This window comes from Pollicipes pollicipes, unplaced genomic scaffold, assembly GCF_011947565.3.
Source record: "Pollicipes pollicipes isolate AB1234 unplaced genomic scaffold, Ppol_2.1 Scaffold_5724;HRSCAF=6776_pilon_pilon_pilon, whole genome shotgun sequence".
NCBI classification, from domain to species: domain Eukaryota; kingdom Metazoa; phylum Arthropoda; class Thecostraca; order Pollicipedomorpha; family Pollicipedidae; genus Pollicipes; species Pollicipes pollicipes.
In genome coordinates, this window is record NW_023596746.1 from 29679956 (window position 1) to 29699438 (window position 19483).

The 19483-nt window shown below is 57.0% G+C and overlaps 1 protein-coding gene across 1 annotated transcript in view; it reads left to right on the plus strand.

The window, feature by feature from the left end:
- LOC119103383 (semaphorin-1A) overlaps positions 1-19199 on the plus strand; it is a 39955-nt gene extending 20756 nt beyond the window's left edge. The window contains exons 2-15 of the mRNA XM_037226903.1: positions 886-982; positions 3431-3545; positions 4623-4733; positions 5147-5237; positions 5783-5887; positions 11358-11446; positions 12039-12180; positions 13017-13219; positions 13720-13948; positions 14186-14554; positions 15363-15404; positions 16582-16816; positions 17097-17523; positions 17896-19199. Of these exons, the coding sequence (XP_037082798.1) occupies positions 897-982; positions 3431-3545; positions 4623-4733; positions 5147-5237; positions 5783-5887; positions 11358-11446; positions 12039-12180; positions 13017-13219; positions 13720-13948; positions 14186-14554; positions 15363-15404; positions 16582-16816; positions 17097-17259 (1980 nt within the window). The 5' untranslated portion in view covers positions 886-896 and the 3' untranslated portion in view covers positions 17260-17523; positions 17896-19199. The remainder of the gene's footprint in view (positions 1-885; positions 983-3430; positions 3546-4622; positions 4734-5146; positions 5238-5782; positions 5888-11357; positions 11447-12038; positions 12181-13016; positions 13220-13719; positions 13949-14185; positions 14555-15362; positions 15405-16581; positions 16817-17096; positions 17524-17895) is intronic.
- Positions 19200-19483: the final 284 nt, after the last annotated feature.

The window sequence follows — 19483 nt, forward strand, 5'->3', positions numbered from 1 at the left end:
CGTCTCTGCCATTACACCTCACGATGCAGCACCAACCCGTTGCCGCAAAACGAGCGGCAATTTCATTTCGCAAACGGGGTCAAGCATCAACCGCTCCACTGCCTCCAATGCGGTCAGGGTCACTTCCGGTACCGCTGTAGTGCCCCGTGTCGAGCCAGGGGTGGTATGATTGCCCGCCCGCTCCTGCGGAGGGGTCACCTACATTCCGTCCGGTTTACCTCTCGGCGGCGTCTCGCACCTCACCTTCGCACCGCACGCGTGCCTGCGGTCACCCGCCCGCACAGGCGGCCTTTGGGGCGACGCGTCGCTCTAAAGGCCGTGTCTGCCTGCCGTTTGCTCAGAATCTGACGACAGCCGGCAGACGTCCCCCCTTCCCCCTCTAGTTCATCGCAGCGGCGTCGAACCCCTCAGGTAGCCTCGCGCGAAAGGCGCGTTCTTCCCGGCGGCCGCTCGCGGTCGTGAGCGCGCGTTCGGCGGTATTCCGGCTGACTGGTGCGGCCTGCTTCGCGGCCCGGCGACGCGTACGTCCGCTCCACTCCAGCCGGCCGCCCGCGAGGTCCGGGGAAGCGGCTGCCAGGCACGCCTCCGGTCGTGTATAGGCCGGTCTTGGCCTGGTTAGAACGACTCGGTGCGGTGCTGAAAATACCCCGGGCGGGCCTGGTCGTAATGAGCAGCTCGAAGATTAAATATGGCCATTCCAAGCGTAAATACGCTCGGAGGACAGCCTGGGGCAGTATTAAATGCACGTCAGGTGTTTTGAAAGGCTCGCAGTTATGGCGATTTATGTCCCGTATAATGCGTTTTAAATCTGTTAAAGCGCCGATACATTTCAATAATAGCGCACCTGATGTAACTTTGACTAATGCCGTGGTGCTCTGTTTTCAGATGAGAAGAATATGCTGAGGTTCTCCGGCAACCTCTCTCACAACGACCACTTCAAACTGCTGGAGAAAGACGGCAACACCCTACTCATTGGTGCCAGGTGAGATAATCTGCCCAAGCGCCGGTGCCTCTAACAGGGGTCAACCGCCTGGTTGACACTAGGGGCTGTTACTCCACAGGGTAAGTGTATAACGTGTGAGACGTTAATGAATTGACGTCAGACATCATGTGGAAGTTAGCATACAACAGTGTGCAACGTCCGACAGCGACAGCCCACTGAACCTCTCACGGGCTTTCCAACGTCAGCCGCCAACCAATGCAGCGGCATCGGCAGCTGTCAACCGCTTTGACCGACTTCAGTCATTTCCCGATTCGCGCTGACTGCTCGTAGAATTCACACATTAAATCCTGCGGGGTGCGGTTTGTCTCCTTCAGTGCGGGCAGATGGGTTCACTGCCTGCCCGTTCCCGTCCGTCCTGCTCCCACCCCGTCACTCCCATGCCGGGTGAAGCTGATCGCACCGCTGGATAACAGACACCTCGTGGTACGCGCTGTCGCGCTATCCATCCTCCGAGACGCGCGCCGGTCAGCGAGAGCCGTCTCACGGTCCATATACCGGCCATAATGGTGTCACGGAGCAGACAATGAGAGGAAGCTGGGCTGATTTCGCCATCACTCATCTGCCAGTATTGTAGGGACACGCTCGCTGACTTGTTTGTCTGTGCCCCTACTGAGTGGAGCACCGTCAGGGGTAGTACAATCCCCGCTCCGTCCAGGCCCGTGCGATTATATTGTCGGAAAATGCTCGCGCTTCGCACGAAATGGGTCCTGATCCATGAGAGGGCTCAGCCCAGTTTAATTGGATCGATTAATCTCCATGAAAAATCGATATTTCTGATAGGGAAGGCGGGGAGGCATTCTATACGAGCGCAGTTAAGTGAGGGAAGCCTTTGGTTAGCGGACCGTTGGTCCGTGGAGCCTGGCAGTGGCCAGCAATTTCAGGGCATCGGGACTGCTTGAATGGGAAGTGGAACCCTTCGTGTCGAAATTTAACTGTGCACTTAAACATCGAAATGACAGGCATCCGACTCACGTCCCAAGTTTGCTGGTCTGAAGTTATTCCCGCGTGTTAATCTGTTCCAGGTGACTGCGATTGTTGCGGATTTTGTCCATGGACTTCATGCTCATCAATGTAAAAAAGTACTGTTTCCGCCGGCCCGTGAGTCAGGCTTGCCAGCTCATCTGCCTTGCCTGTTAATACACCTGTCTGAGCTGGCCACGTGTTTGATGGGTCAGATCAGCCCAGCTCCGGCGTTTCTCTCTGCTCTGATGTGGAGACCTCCCGATCCCAGCCCCAGCGGTCCAGAGCAGCCCGACCAGTCACAGCCCGTCAGCGCCACAGGAGCTAGGCATGGTCAGACCGCTCACAGGAGCTGGGCATGGCCAGGCCGTCACCGCCGGGGAGGGGGTGGGCATGGCCAGATCGCCCACAGGAGCTGAGTATGGTCGGACCGCCCACAGGAGCTGGGTATGCCCAGGTCGCCACCGCCGGGGAGGGGGTGGCTGCGGTGGTGGGGGCTGCCACGCCCCGCACGGCAAACTTCCCGCGGTTCAGCCGTGACTTTTACACCAATAAAAGTCACAACGCGGCGGTCGTTCGTTTTATTATACACTTTCCCTTCGCCAAAAGCGGCCGGCGCTCCCGGGCTGGCAGGACGTGTGCTGTGTGCTGGACACGGACGAGAATGCATGGCGAGGCACTGAGGGTACGGACGAGAATGCGTGGCGAGGCACCGAGCGCGCGGACGAGAATGCGTGGCGAGGCACCGAGCGTGCGGCCAACTTCACGCATGCCTCAGTCGAGTATGCAAGCCGAGGACCTGTGGGTCGAGGCAGTCCTGAATGGTGCACTGGCTCGCGGTAGCCGAGAAACTGGTCTGAGTACTGGAAGCGTCCGAAGACCTTATTTATGTTTACATATGTAAAGCTATTCGAATAGCTTTCTTGAAATATGAATCGCTTTGTTCAGCTTTCACAGGGCTTCCAAAATCCAAAGAAACGCTCGTCCCTTCATTTGTTCATTTCTAACGTTACACCTTCAGCGTGACTCACTGACAAAGCAGGTTGGCAAATACGTGCTCACGGCGAATGCATACTGACTACGTTCCATGATTGATCTCTCCCTAAAGCCGTGGGTATGCGGCTATCTCATTTCGACTACATTGTGAGCTCGCGAGCTAACCACAAAAGTTGCCGGCTGGTCGATGGCAAGCCGGTTGCGGACTTCTGTCCTCAGTCGATACGGGTGAGCTGCCTTCATGGCAACAGCCCGTTCATATTGGACCCCTTCGGTTGTCTGCCCCTAGGGTCCCCTAATCAACTTATGAGCCGTGAAATCAATTCTGGGGCACGGATGGAAGAACACGCTTCAAGAGGTGGCCGTGGCTGGCTCTGAGCGGCACGGACCATCGAAACGTGACGTGCTCCAGGATCATCGTGTTCAATACCGGGCTCTGTGGTGCCCATTGACACGTGACGTGTGTTCCAGGAACATCGTGTTCAACATCAGCCTGTCTGACTTCACGGAGCGCCGGGAGGAGCGGCTCGAATGGCACTCTGAGCAGCAGGACGTCCAGCTGTGTATCAACAAGGGCCTCGACGAGGTGAGCACGGGCAGCGAGCGCGCACCTTGCGCTCACCGAAACTTCTCTGCCGGGGCTGCAGACATTTTCGCTCCACACGAGTGGCTTCGCCTAACAAAGGCAGATGACATGAACGGACAATGGGCACGTGCGCCGCCGTGGCCGCATTCAGCGCTCTTTCGCTATGAATTCGCTGGAAAGCGACTGGCTGGCACGGCCCAGTTCGTACGGCGGCCGACTCGCCGGTCCGGCGCTGGTCCTCTGTCGCCGGAGCTGAGTGGTCCGGCTCACTGCACTCTGATCATGGTGCGTGTTTCCGTTCACCTGTTAAAGTGCACATCCTCGCTTCTATCCAGGCATGGCGCCGTTCTCCTGCCCGAGCAGGCGCGGGCGGGCCGACTTTATTGGAGCCCACGTCACCACGCTTTGTTTCGTTGCATGTCTCCTGTTTTTGCTCGTAAACATAACCCGGGAGTGGCGATAACTTATTTCACTCGGCTCGCCCCCGGCGTTTTAGTGGCGCATAAATTACCGTACCCTTAACATATGTCTCCGAGATCGTTCTCCATTAGGACTGCTTCCGGCATACACGTTTTAACTCCGATGGCTGGCAATGGTTTCCTGTGAGAGGAGAGGGAGGGGAACTACATGTCCATGCTTGGAACGGAAAGCCAGGGAGATACGCTCAAGCCCGTGTGCGCGCTCTTTCTCTCATGGTCGCTCTGCTGCCATATAACGTACCGGATTTCTGCTTACTCCTGCGCTGTTCCCTCCGCTTGGTGCGCCGAATTTTCCGCTTCAGCCGGTGTCAGCTGTGGCGAGATGGCGCTTAAGTGATGTCTCTTCGCGTGAACGGCCATCCGGATTCACATCTCAGGGTTACTGCCAGCCGTGAGCGAGGTCATAATCTTTTCGACTATGAATGGGGCACCGCGAGTGTCCACGCTTCACCAGCGGTACGCGCCTGGCATGGTTTTGACTCTAATTTGCGGGCATCAGAGGTTGGAATGCTCTCGTGATACGACGTCGCCCACCGTCGCCCCCCGGGCCGCTGTTGTTGAGGCGATGTCACCACGCGTGTCCTTGGCGCTCCGACAGGAGGCGTGCCACAACTACATCCGAGTGCTGGCCAAGAGAGGCGACGACGAGCTGTTTGTGTGCGGCACCAACTCCTACAAACCCAAGTGCCGCAGCTACAAGAAGGAACCGGTACGTGCACTCTCTGGCAGGAACGCTGTCGTCAGTCGTCACACGTGTGCGCGCATGGCGGGGGCCTTCCCCGCCGGCAGCGGCGTCTCCAGTTAGTTGCTCAGGAGTGTCCTATCGTTTGCGAGCATCGTGCATACAGTATATAACGGTGGGTACAGCTCAGACAATTGCAAACGAATGCCGCTCACGGCGCGACCTTCTGTAAGTGAATGTGAGGCATGAACACGACAGCCGAAACATTCTGTGCGCCCCCGAGGTCCCTCCGCAAACGGCGCCTGATAAACGGCCTCATTAAACGCTATGCAGATAACGGCGAAGGCCGAGACACGCGCTCATGTCTGCAGAGCACGCATTTGCCCCTGGCACAGCTTAAGGATGCTGTCCTCCCTGAACAGTGGCACCTGGTGTTGCAGGAGCTGGGCTACGTGCCTCAGGGCGGCGAGCGGGACGGTCGCGGCCTGTGCCCGTACGACCCCAAGCACAACAGCACGGTCACGTTCGTCGGTGAGTTCACGACGTTTGCCGGCGCCGCGCCGTGCTTCTATTGTGAAACTGTCGGGAGTGGTTTGCGACGCCGCCGAAAACTGTGGGGAGTCGGTCGCGACGCCGCCGGAAGCTGTGTGGAGTCGTTCGCTGTAGCTGGAAGCTAGGGGAAGTCGTTCGAGACATCGCCCGAAATTGTGGGGAGTCGGTCGCGACGCCGCCGAAAACTGTGGGGTGTCGGTTGCGACGTCGCCAGAAACTGTGGGGAATCGGTCGCGACGTCGCCGGAAACTATGGGGAGTCGTTCGCGATATCGCCGGAAACTTGCTGGTGGTGTACGGTTGTGGAGCATGTCGCTGGTAAAAGGCTAAGCCTAGTTAGTGATAGTTCTCTGTCCTAGGCTGCCTAGGTCTGGTCATTGAATACACCCATCCTTGCGTTTCGAATTTTCGGCGTCTGCAAATGTTGCCGCACAGTTTACTGCGTCAGCAGCGTAGCCAGGCGAGAACTGATGGCGTTTGTGCCTGCCTGCCCTTTACCCCGACTGCGTGTGCTCGTTGCGCCAGGCGGCGAGCTGTACGCGGGCACGGTGGCCGACTTCGCCGGCTCGGACCCTCTGCTCTACCGACATCCGCTGCGCACCCAACAGTTCGAGCTCAAACAGCTCAACGGTGAGTGTCGGTCCGCCGCAGGCGGGTGTGTGTCACGTGTGCCAGTGTCTGGCGATGTCTTGCGGCCCGTTAGGAGGCTTGGTCGTCTGTAGTAGCGGTACGGTAAGTGGTATCTGCACGGCGTCTGATCGCGGTCGTTTTCACGAAGGACGACTCCGTGAAATATCTTAGGCCATTCTGAGAAGCCAAATGTTTGTGTCTAGCTGTTGGGCACGTGATGGAGCGACATTAAGTCATTTCTGTTTATAAACATGCATTTGAGCCAACCCCGATAGGTGCAACACAAAGTCGAGCGTGGTTTTAGGAGCACACAGCGGTGTCTCCAAGCGCTTCACGCTGACACGCTTCCGTGAAAACGGCCACTGATGCGGTGTCTGTCTGTCCGTCGTCCTCGTAGTGGGCGACGTGAGCGGTGCCTAGCTATGTTCGGTTTGAGCCATTTCAAGATATTTACCGACAATCGTCGACCTTCAAAATATCAGGAGATGCTGGTTAAACGGAGGTACTGGTTAAAAATCAGGAGAGAGAGAATGAGAATGGTACTGGTTTATCACGCAAGCATTGCAATGCTCGTTTGCTGGGGCTCGCTTGCTTCCTCGCGGCCAATGCGTTGGTCATATTTTTATTCTCGACGTTTCAAGCTGTGTGTACGATCACAAGTGGCCAGAAGCGCAGCTTGAAACAATAACAATATAGTATATGCTTTATGATAGCATCGCTCCATCGGTGCCTCCTGGTATATTAAAGGCGATGGCCGTCGACGTAAGATCCCCAAACTCACGATGAGCCATGTCAAGTCTGGTTTGCATGTGTCAGGTAATTGGATTGATGGTGCAGATACGAGAGGGTCGACATTTTTTAACCACAAGTGGTAAGCATTGCGCTCAAGTGTATCGATTATTGGAATGGGCATATCGCACAGCATTGTGTGGATCTTCATCCGTGCAACTTCACAGTTCGTTGCGGACGTTCTGTGCGTCAAAATAGACTGTCGTTTCATTTTTGTCCCCTGAACTAGCTGTCACAAAGCGGGGCATTAATTTTGTTACAAAAGCGGCTCGCTTTTCCGAACACGTGTGCCACTGCATGTTTGCCGTGATCGATGCAGGGTTGTCAAGATATGAATCCCGAAAGAGCCGTGGCAGGTAGCTATGGTCGCAATGCCAGCCAGTTTGCATTGTCTCGCGTCCACAGGTCCCATAAGTTACCAAATGGACGCAATCTTTTCCTGTGTTTTTACCACCTTGACGAATGTTTCGTTTGCTTTGCAGTTTTTTTCCTCCTCGCAAAGCCACCGGCAAATATCTATTGGATCGGAGCATGGGCTTTTTGATAGCACGAATCCTTCCGTATGGCTGAAACATGACCTTTTTATGTCCTTAACGGACGTTCTAGATTATCTGTAAGCCGATTTGTTTCATTGTGCAGGCCTTTATCACATAGGAAAATGTGTATCATGTTGTCTCATGACTGGTTAATGTGATAATGTAATGTTACTAGAGGTACGATATCGCATATGCTGGTAGCAAATGCACGTCGTAGATACAGCGCTCCGAACTGAGGGTTGCGTATGCCGCAACGCCGAAGAAGAGGGCTCTTTCGTTTAGGATGGGCTGCTCGTGTCAGAAATGTGAGCCACCTCGCCATAAATAACATGCGTCGGTGAATTTGTACATGAATTTGCAAACTAGGTGATTCATTTTTGCTCACCTTGTTGCCGTTTTATTACTATTCGCTTCAATTCGACAATCGCCATTGGATACCTATTTCGCATGGGACGTGCACACGTACCCGGCTTTGTTGCGAGTGCGGTGACTGGTAAGCTGATCTGTGCCTTCCTGGCGGTGTCACCTTCTGGTTCTATTGGAGCTGATCTTTTGCCTTCCTGGCGGTGTCACCTTCTGGTTTTATTGGAGCTGATCTTTTGCCTTCATGGCGGTGTCACCTTCTGGTTCTATTGGAGCTGATCTTTTGCCTTCCTGGCGGCGCCACCTTCTGGTTCTTTTGGAGCTGATCTTTTGCCTTCCTGCTGGCGTCACCTTCTGGCTCTATTTACTTACATGCGTTCCTTGATACGGAACGAGGGGCCGTACGAAAGTCACGCAGTTTATAGTGGGGTTCTAATTTATTGCCTCAGGCGGGCGCTCAAAAGGTGCCAGGATCTCCACCCACGGAGGTGTGTGGGCCGTTGGCTGCAGCACGCGCTGGCGAGGGGTTGTGATAGGCCACAGCCAAGGCGACAACCGCCCAGACTGGCGGATCACGTACGAGAGAGGTGGCTGACCGAACTTGCCCCGCGGAGGGGCTGAAACGCTGATGTCTCTCCATGTAATAGGCGTGCAATGGGGCAGAAGTTTGACGGCGCTTGTCGCAGCGGAGTAGTATTGGGTGTGGAACGGAGGGCGACATACAGGTGGGCAGATGACACAGACCGTCCTCGCACACCTTGTCGGCCATCGGCCACAGAGGACTCGGTGCTCCAACCTCCCGACCTCTGACCTCGGCTTCGAGGCTCGTCTCCTTGGCGCCTCCCGCGGCGTGCCGGCAGTACGTGTCTCCGGGGGGCGCCTGAAGCTCTCACGCGCCGACGGCAAAGTGTGCCTCCTACACGTGACGGCAGGCGCCCCCCCCCCCCCCCCCACCCTCCCCAGCCCGGCACGTGAGCCCAGTTTGCCGGGCCGACTCCGGCTGCCGACGTGTCTGGCTGGCGTCCAGCGGCCGCCTATAAAGACCCCGCGGCGGTCCCGTGACGGCCGTGACGCGCCGACGAAGCGCGGCCGCCCGCTACCGTCAGGAGGCGCCGACACGGCCGGTGTTCCGTAGCCGTGCGGGGCGCGGGGTCACATCTGTGGCCGACGTGGGGTGTGTGATCGATGTTGGGCGCTGCTGTGGCCGCCTGGAGCTGACGGAGGCGTCCGGTGGCCGCTACTCCGGTCCCGATCTCGGCTCCGGGTGATTCATGACGGACACTTGATTGTCTGGTTCCGACCACAATCGGCTGCGAGTGCCGGCGCTTGATTAAAACACGCCCTCTCACATTGGAGAGGTCAGTCCGTTAAGCGACCACCTTTAGTAGCGCGCCATTATTATAAAGTAATGTACCATCATTACATTACCGTCATGACATTATCATTACCTTACGTTATTATCGTTACATTACAGACCTCGATCGGGTTATTGCTTGAGCGTGATGTGGACCACTCGCTGAGGGCCAATGCCGCCAAGTTGTTGTCGCTTTGATTCCGCGGTGACACGAGTCGACGCCACGTCTCGGCGTGCTGCGCATCCAAACTGGCCGCCTGGAGCCCAGCCTTGAGAGAACGTCGCCGTCCTGGCCTCAGACAGACACACGCCCCCGACCTTCGCTGCTCATCGTCCACTATAACTCATGAGCTGCGATGGTCGGGAATGTCGGGGCGACGCCGCGGGCGACGGGCGTGGTATACAGTGCTCGAGGCTGACGCCTGTGGTGGCGTCCGTCAGCTGCCTCCGGCTAACGTAGGCGCCGCCGGTGTTTATCCCCTCCCGCAGAGCTGTGGGGCGCCTTATAGCATCGGAGCCATCCAACATCCGAGGTGGCCAAAATGCCGACGCCGTATTTCTTTAGTTTGCTTATGCCTCCAATATAAATGGCATCCTTTTTGGCCTGCAATCTGGATATAAACATTGTATGTTGATTTTGCGACGTGTTAACGCACTATCGCCCGCCGCCAACAACGTCAGCGTTCGTGTTAGTGTTGACCCGCCGTGTAAATGGCGGCAGCTCCTGGCTGGCGCTATATTCGGCCTGGGAGTAAACAGCGGCAGGGGCTGGTCGGCCTGAACCGCGGCCCGGAGGCGGTGCCGCCTCCCCGTGTGTGACGCGGCCGCAGCGCCGGGCCCGCCGCAGCTGACCGGGACGGTGCGCGACCCGGCGCCACGGCGCGTCCCGCCCCATTTGCCGCCGATGACGGATGACGTCGGCGGCAGGCCTTCTGTGCACCGCTCCGCTGTATTCAGCCGTCGCCGGGGTTATTGGTAACGGCCGGCGCCTGTTCAGCCGTGTGGTGCTTAGCCTTTGCAGTCAAATGATATGCACCCTTTAGATTAAAGAATTTCCCAGCTTGGCTTCTTGTCGAACGCAGAAGCGCCCGCCATCCCTCGGTCCAGGTTTAGACTTGTAAATGAAGGCGACTGTCGATGGTATAGTTGATTTTCTTGCAAGTCCTCTCATCTCTGTCGAACGATTGCTGTTGCAGTAGGTTTCGTCACGAATGTGCCAATTTCCTTGTGACGGTATTGTCTGTAAAAGGGCAGATATCTGAGAAGATAAGACTGCGCTTAGTTCTGTTGCTGGCTTTTTTCCCTGGAACTATGAACCGGCACAACGTGTCCAGATGCATCACCACTTCCATATCAAGAGCCTTCGAAATCCAACGTCGCGTCCAATCCCACGGACGTGCTCGTCCCGCGGCAGCCTCATGGCACTGACGGCCAGCTGCGGGTCGGCTAGGACGACACATGGAACAAAGGCAGCCTGGCGGCGTGCCTTCCCTCTAACCAGGGCGTCTGGGCCGATAAAGCCCACCACCTCAGCGCGCCAGAAGTGCCCGCGCTGTGACCTCCACCTGCGGCCGGTATAATCTGCCGGATAATATATACTGTGGCCGACGGTCGGCGCGCTCTGTCGCGGCCCGAGTGACCTGATGGAGGGGTGTGTCACCTCGGAGGCTCCTGGGGAACGGAGGGTCTACCACGTGGCTGTCGGTTGAGCCCGTGCTTCGGAGCGGACGACCTCCGCCTCTCACCCGCGGAGTACGCCGTTCGCCACGGACGACCTGACCTTCTCTGGGCCCCACCAGACCGGCCCGCGTCCTCCGCAGTGCTCTGCACCGGGCCGGCTCGGCGGTGATGACCAGCAGCGGCCCTGCAGGCCGGTGTGATGAGTGTGCGCCGCAGCTGATCCGAACCGGCTGGCCATGGCCTCAGCTTCGAGCCAGAAATCACACGCCTGAGCTCGCGATGTGGCGCAGCGGGGGGGGGGACGGAGGGGGGGGGGGGCGCAGGGTGGACGTACCGGTCTGTGGTGGGGAAGAGACGGTAGGATTGTGAAGCTCCCTGGTGCAGGACAGAGGGCGCCAGACTACTGCTGTGCAGGCTGGCGAGGTGACTCCGTGAGATTGGTAGCCCGGGGGAGGCAGACCAAAAGGAGATGGACAGATACAATTGGGAAGAGGAAAGATGGCGGGAGTAGACCGAAAAGAGATGGACGGATACAAATGGAAAGAGGAAAGATGGCGGAAGCCCGACCACGTAACACACAGGTCACCATTTTGTAGCTATGATCACATGCGGGCGCCTTAGCCCTGTTAGTTGACCATATTGTATTTTTTAATTACTTACTTCTTTGTTGATTTGGTTGGATTGTGCCGAGTCCGGTCACATACCTTTAGAGGAGATTCTTACCGGGCATTGTTCGTGTGCTCTGCAGCGCCAAGTTTCGTGGGCTCCATGGAGCACGGCGATCACGTGTACTTCTTCTTCCGGGAGACGGCCGTCGAGTACATCAACTGCGGCAAGGTGAGGACCAGCGCGATGAAATAACAATGCTGGGAAGTAACGTAAACTAAAGCTTAAAGTACTGTGACCGAAGATGACAGAACTCTGGTTGCTCCCGGCTGCGTGCTTTCCGAACGCACAGACTGTGCCCAGCGAAACATCGCGCCGTGTCTAGCTGGGCTTTGCTGTTTCCTTGACTATCCGTGGTTCGTCATTCTCGACATGAGTTCGACATGTACTGAGTTCGAACACGACCCCGTATGAGTTCGGACATGTACGAGTTCCGACACGACCATGTATGAGTTCGGACATGTATGAGTTCGGACACGACCGTCACAGGTGTGTCACTGTGGCTGTTCCGTCGCTGACGGGCCCGACCGGACCGATTAGACATGTACTACTCACGCCACATTGCGGTCGCTGCGGCCATGGCATCGGAGCTTTTGTGTGTCCTGAGGATCACATGATTTATTGCTGTCAATCTGCGGGGAATCAATTATTTGAGCGCTTCATGGCTGAAAGAAAATCCGGCATTGTTTTGCCGTGGCGATTTGACCGACTGCTGTGTGGCTAGCTGGGCGGCGTAGGCCATGACCCCGCGGTTTGTTCACAGAGGGTGTACTCGCGCGTGGCGCGCGTTTGTAAGAAGGACAAGGGCGGATCAAAGAAGCACAAGCACAGTTGGACGTCTTTCCTCAAATCCAGGCTCAATTGCTCCATTCCTGGGGAATATCCCTTCTCATTCGACGAAATCCGTGAGTACCATAACGCGTCTCGAAGTTTGTGTAGTGAAGGCCATGATCTGCCCGCGAATGCCGTCTCATCAAGCCATTCTCGACCCATTCATTGGGTTTTAACTTTCCTCTTTTTCTGTTCGCTAAACAGTCTTACATTCCGTTTGCATGTTGAGTGTTCGGCGGCAGTGATAAGTGACCGACTGCGGACACTTTCACAGCCAGCCACCTGTTTCCACTTGTCTATGTAAAATCCCTACAAGTGTTGCCGGAAATTTTCATCACCCACGGCCGGTTCAGTTTATTTTCACCACATCACCTTCGCTTAAGCCGCTGCCAAGGCGTGAAGCCCCGGCGTCATTGGAAGAAAACGAATAATTCCCTCTGCGTCACGTATTGCAAACAGGAAAATCATCCGATTAGAGTTTCAAGACGAGGATTAGGGACTTATGCGACGAGGCTGTGATGGCTCACCTATCATTCTGTGTGAAGAGGAGCTCAAGGCAGGGTCACAGAAATTAGATTAGATGGCTTAATTCCCCAAATAACCAGCCTGGATAGCAACGCCGAGATGCGCGCAGCCCGGCCAGGCTTGTGGGTCAGGTGGTGATTTGTGTGGGCCGCACCAACACAAATCAAGGCCGTCTGCTTTCATTTTGCTCATCCACTCATTTCCCCTGCTCAGGATCGAAGGTGTCGCGAGTGGCAAATTTACAAAAATCAGTGGCGGGCGACTTACACTGTTCGCTGTACCGTTCGCAGTCGGGCACGCTGATGCGGTCGGCGATACTGACGCTCATCCGCCGCTCCCAGCCTGTGCTGGGGGCCGCTCTCTGACCGCGCTGCCTCGTTCGCAGAGTCGATATCGGCGGTGCAGAGCGGCGTTTACGGCGGCCGGCCGGAGGAGATCCTCTACGCCGTCTTCACCACCCCCTCTAACAGCATCCCCGGCTCGGCCATCTGCGCCTTCCGCATGGCCGACATCGTCGAGACCTTCAACGGCGCGTTCAAGCACCAGCAGGACATGAACTCCAACTGGCTGCCCCTCCAGAATTCTCAGGTATCGGTCAGAGAGCAGACCTCGGCGCGGGTGGTTGGGCATTTTGGCTGGGTGGTTAGGCACTTCCGACTCTTCGGCTGGTTGGCTACGTACCTCAGCGGGGTAGTTAGGCGTTTCGGCAGGGTGTTTAGGTACTTTGACGGGGTGGTTAAGCACTTCGACTGTTCCCACGTTTATACATTTTCGGCTCTGACTTTCTCTGTTGGATTTCGACACTGAAAATTTGTGTTTTTGGAGTATTACACGATTATCCATGTACACGATGAATTGATCAGGTGCTGGCCATTTGCCGATCAGTAGGCAGTGCGAGACCACACGGACATTGTGTCATGCGACGTTACACTAATCTGTTCCCAAACAACAGCATTTTGACCATGATAGACACTCTGTCCATTGATACGTTTGATGGCATCGACGGCTTACCAGGTAACCATGATGCGCGTGACGGCGCCGGCTGACCCGTCGTGTGACCCTGCCTGACGTCCCGCGCGTCGCCTAAGGTGCCACAGCCGCGGCCCGGCCTCTGCGTCAGCGACTCGCGCCGCCTGTCCGACGTGCACCTGAACTTCATCCAGTCGCACCCGCTGATGGACGCCGCCGTGCCTGCGCTGCACGGCCGGCCCCTGCTGGTTAGCACCAGTCTGCGGCACCGGTTCACCAAGATCGCCGTCGACCCGCAAGTGGCCGCCGCCGACGGCACGCTCTACGACGTGCTCTTCATCGGAACCGGTACGGCAGTGCGCAGGCGCGGCGGGCGGTGCGCTGCGGTGCCCAGAGGTGTGTCTGCGTGCACGGTTCATGTCGGAAGTGTTTGTATTCCCGCGCACTACGCTGCCAGCTGTCCTTTTTTACGTGCATTTGTCCCTCCGCCTTACGTGAGACGTGACACTGTTGGCCTTCGTGAGTCTCACCCACTCGGTACAACTCGCATACCGGTATCGCTAAATGCCCGCCCTCGACCGACAGACGACGGTCGCGTGCTGAAGGCGGTGAACGCGGCTTCTGGCTCGGCGTCGGTGCGCGCCGAGCCGGTGCTGGTGGAGGAGCTGGAGGTGTTCCCGAGCGGCGCGGCCATCACCAACCTGCTGGTGTCGCGCCAGCCGGCCGGCCCGGCCCGGCTGGTGGCCGTGACGGACAGTGAGGTGCGCGCGCTGCCGCTGTACCGGTGCGGCGACAAGGCGGTGCGCTGCGCCGACTGCGTGCGCCTGCAGGACCCGTACTGCGGCTGGGAGGCGGCCGGCCAGCGCTGCGCCCCGATCGACTCGTCCTCCTGGCCCGAGGGCATCGCCGTGGTGCAGAACGTCAGCCACGGCGCGCACCCGCACTGCCCGCCCGGTGAGCGTCACGTCCCGCCTGAGGCTGGCTCCATGCTAGGAACGCGTATGCGGATTGCTGCTGTTTGTGGGCTGCTTAATTGATAAGACGGTGAATAGCTTTGTTTCATTTTAAAATTGCCTGCCGATCCCACTCGACTTTTCGCTGTTTTTTTTAACTTCGAGCGACAGTTTTTACGGGTTACCAACATTCTGGGAATTAAACAAGGAACAACCGTCAGGCAACTGAGGCTGGCATTTACCCCTTGTTTTATCCTCTGAATGTTGGTGGCCTGTAAACTGTGGCTCGCTGTCACCCCCCCCCCCCCCCCGAAAAAAACAGCTGAGAAATCTATTAGGATCGACAGGCAATTCAAATTCACTACTGACATTAGTTTCGACAATGATATGTAGCCGAAACATCATATCTATCTCTCCATTCTCCCGGTTACTCGACGAGGAATAAGTCTATCATTACTGTCCTATCTATATGTATAACGTTCCTCGCAAATGCACTTAGCTTACGCAGTCTGCTTAATTGATTTAGCTTGTGTGGTTCGTTGGCGTAGGTTTTGTCCGGTCGTGGCTGATGCTTTGACTTGCCAGATGTGAGCGTTAAGAGTGCTCCTTAGACTCGTGCAACTCAGGGTGTAATGGCTAAACCCTCCGTAAAAAGCCATCCGCGCTCCGTTATCTGGGCAGTGAGCGTCATTCATTTCAGTAATGCGGCTTAGCATCCGTCGAGACTTTTGTCGCCAGAACAATGCTTTTACTGAGCCTGCCTGAGCGAGAGACAGACAGATCGTTTAATGCCACCGTTTCATTTGCAGACACGACCAGCGAGCGGGCGGCCGTCTCCCGGGAAACAGCCAGTAAGTGGCGCACCGCCCGTCGGTCGTGCGCTTTATGTGTCGTCTTCGTGCTCTGATCCGCGAACTGCGACTCGCTGCGCTGTAGTTGCTGACGTCACGCTTTTGTGTTGCTCCTCGCCGCTTGGTGCTCCGCCGTTTGTGTGTGCACCGACCTGCACGCGGCCTGTGCTGCGCGCCTGCGTGTTGCCTGCGGCACTGCACGGCGGTCCCTGCATCCTCTGTCTGCTTGTTTGTAGCGCCCCGCACCACGGCGGCCACCACGACAGCACCGGCGCCCTGTGACTGTGGGGCCGACCCGGCCGGCGCGGCGACTCGCACCCCCAACACGCCGCGCGCGGCGCACACACTAGGTCAGTGCTGGCGATGTCCAGGACCTCCACTGCCGTCCATACCCGGCAGTGGAAACATTCAGGCTGAGTTCTGCATTTATCAGCCATCATAGGACACGTTTTGGGCGCATGCCTGCTATTGTCTCTTCTATTCATTCCTTACGAGGGAGTGCCACGTTCAGAGGGTTCAGCCCCATTAGCTTCGTTGTAAAAGCAGTGCTAGTCACACGATAAATTATGTTGCACATTACGGTTAAAATGCAAATTCAAGAGCAGGTTTTGGCACAATCACAAGAATTACAGTATTGTTCCACCAGGTAAAGTTCACAAAGAGCATAGTCCAACATTTTCGTTATTGCAGAACCAGCCGTTGACAGAAAGCTGTCTGATCCAGAAACGGCCGGACAAAAGGTTGTTGACACGGTGGAGCGGACCAAGTCCCGCCCGTTGAGCCAGTTCCTAGGTAAGACCGGAAACCATCGCCAGCTTGTTGTGGCTCTCACTTTTCATTTTACCGCACGCTGTTCTCCTGCATGCTTCTGGCACGCCCGGGGTGTTTTGCTGGCCTGGATCGTGGGGTTGTTATGTGCTCCCGCTGCTGCGGGGTCAAACCGTCCGATCGGAGAAATTAGAAGGTAAACATAGCCCAGGTCATTTCAGTCTGTAAACTGTTACGCTGCCAATTACCACGCATCGCACACCGAGCAATAATGGCAAAAAATTACTACATTATCGCATACCGCATGGGTCTATGGCATACCCCACTCCAAATGCCAGTCCGAAAGTCTTCCGCCGCCACCTCTCGGCAGCCCACCAGCGTTGCCTGACGTCAGTGTCCGTGCCCACAGAGTCGCAGTACTCGACGGCGGCGGCGACGGGCGGCATGTACACGGCCGAGACGCTAGCCGTAGCCGTGGTGACCACGTGCCTCCTGGCCGCGGTGATCGGCTTCCTGGCCGGCTGGCTCATCTCGCGTCGCTACTCGCGCACGCGCAGCGAGGCCTACTACGAGACGCCCCACCTGGACCACAAGTCGAAGATGAACCAGATGGAGACGGCCCCGCCGGTGAAGCCAGACAACAGGTGAGGCGCGCCGGCCGGCTTTTACACGCTAAAGGTTTCTTCAGCAAGTGAAAAATTTGTTTTATTCAACACGTCAAGCTGGGCAACTGGATCCGACATTGGTCGTGCCGCCATGATGGAACGTGCAGTCCTAGTTGCCGGTGGCCTTCCAGGCATCGCTTTAATCGGAGAAGGAAAATCCTGGTCACATGTTTGGATGCATGGACGCCGTCAGATCTCTCTGAGACAGTTTGTTCCGCCTACAGCTCAGCGCAGTGATATTAATTATTGTTTTTTTCAGATGTGACCAGCCGGTGTTTACCAGCGTGGAGCAGCCGTTCATGGGGAACAACGGCAAGCCGATCAATACGCTGGTGAACCAAACCAAAGGCACAAATGACCGGACGTGTGATCTAGTGGCGGGCACTGATACGCTCCAGAAGAGGCGCAAAATGTACCTGTAGTGTGTACAGTGGTCGTGTCGTGCACAGCGCCCCTGGCGGCGGGCGGCGAAACTCTTTACTAGCGGAGCGGAGCGCGCCGCCCGAGGCGCTGCGGCGCCGGCCCTGACCTCGGTGACCCGTGACCAGGGCGGCGTGCTGGCCACGCGTCCGCCCCGCCAGCGGAGATGTGGACCAGCCCTCTGCCGGACTTCCCGTGGTGGACGGTCGGCGTGTCGCTCGCGCAGCGGCTCACCGACCACACGCGGCTTCGACGAGGAACGCACGGTAAGCCCGCAGCTCACAGGTTGCGCCAAAGAGTGAGAGAACGTTTATCATTCGGGGTGATAGTCATGGAGCATAGTGTCGTTCTTAGGGCCTCAGCTCGCGTATTGCAATTTGCGCGTACATGATATGTGGTTAAGTACATGTGTTTGTGAGGCCTAGAAATTAAGGTGCATTCTTGTTCGATGGAGCATGCATTTGTTAGCTGAAAAGCCTCCAAAGTGATACCGCAAGCTCAGTTTGTCTAGTTTTGGATGATTTCAGGCCTATTGCTGCGACGCGAATCTGGGCGTTAATGCCACCACGACCCGTCGTTCATTTGCGCTGCGCGTTGACCAATGCGAATGATCTAATGCAGCGCTGCATTCTCTTCAGGAGCTAGGCCGCATCATGGGGCGACACGCGGGGTAGCTGCCATCGCATCCGCGCGGCGACGAGGTCACCGAACACGGAGTCCGCAAGTCGAGCGCCGCATCTTGCGGCTCCACCAGCGTGACGGACATCTTCTCGCTCTCCCAGCCGTGTACATCGGTACAGCACGGACATGGAATGCTGGAGCGGCCGCGCCTTTCAGGCCACTGTGATAGGGAGTGGGTGTGCATTTCGCGATTTGTGCTTGGGGCCGGGGTAGTGCCGGCCCGTCTGGCCTGTGGCCCTTGACGCATGCTGCCTTATTGCCTGGAGGCTTCCGTCCAATGCGCATGCGCGTCCACCAAGTGACTTGCTTTGCTCGCTCGTTTTGTTTTTCGTTGGATGAAGTGGCCAAGAGGGTTCTCGCGACAAGTTGCCAGACACGACCGCGCTAGAATACTCGATGCGTCGATTGTATGACGTCCAGTCCGGCAACAGTACAGCCCACCTTGTGCGCCAGCAGCAGTGGGTCCGCGCACTGCGCCAGCAGTGGGTCCGCACGCTCTGGACAGCTGCGGAGGTGCTTGCGTAGCTTCCCGCGGCGTCTCGCATGCGAAGCGTTAATGTGTGTCCATACCGGCCCCCACCGACTTCCCTGCGGCCAATCGGGCCTGCCCGCGCCGATTCTGTCTGTTGAGCTAGAATACTCGATTTCCGCTTGCCACTGGCCTGCTTACTGTCACTCGGCTGCCTTGGCGCTAGGTCGCCAGGGCTTGGCCGTTCAGTGGGGCAGAAATAGCGGCCCAAATGCGCCGCCTGCGTGGCCATGCCGACGGCTGCGTGCATTGTGTGCCTCTCAGGGTAGCGTGGCTCCTGGCCGGATGTGTTGGCTCTCGCGGTGCCAGCCAGCTCGCGCGGAGCGGGCACAAGTCTTCTGCTCATGGGTCGGTTGGACCCGGCGACCCCTGAGGCCAGTGTGGGGTTGGTAGTTTGGACGTAGTCTGCGCGTTCGATCGGTGTGGATATTCGAATGTGCTATTTCATATAGAAGTTTATTGCGTTTGCGTATGTAACGGTACATTTGCCTGCCTGGTGTGGTGTATTGTATTATGGCTGTGATAATTTCAAGCAGGGTGATGCGCAATACAAATGTATCGTGTATGTGAACCTTGTATGTGTATGTGTAAGGAGCCCGGTACAAATTTTCATTTTACGGATGCTGTGCCTTCGCACGTGACAGGAGGCTTCTGGCTCTTCCTCTGCCTGCTTGACCTGACTTACGGATTGCTGCCGAAGTGCGGCTCAGAAACTTTCCGATTCGGCACCTTTTGGTTTTTTCTTCGGTTCTTTCGTTTCCTCGGTTTTCTGGTACCTGCCAGCGGTTGGCGTCCAGTTTCTGATTTCACGCGCCGTGTGACGTCACCGTTACTGGCGGAAGCGGTGCGGACGTCTGCTGAAACCAACTCGGCCCCTGACGCTGTCACCCCGTCAGTGAACCGACTCGGCCCCTGGCGCTGTGACCCCGTCAGTCAACTGACTCGGCCCCTGGCGCTGTGACCCCGTCAGTCAACCGACTCGGCCCCTGGCGCTGTGACCCCGTCAGTCAACCGAT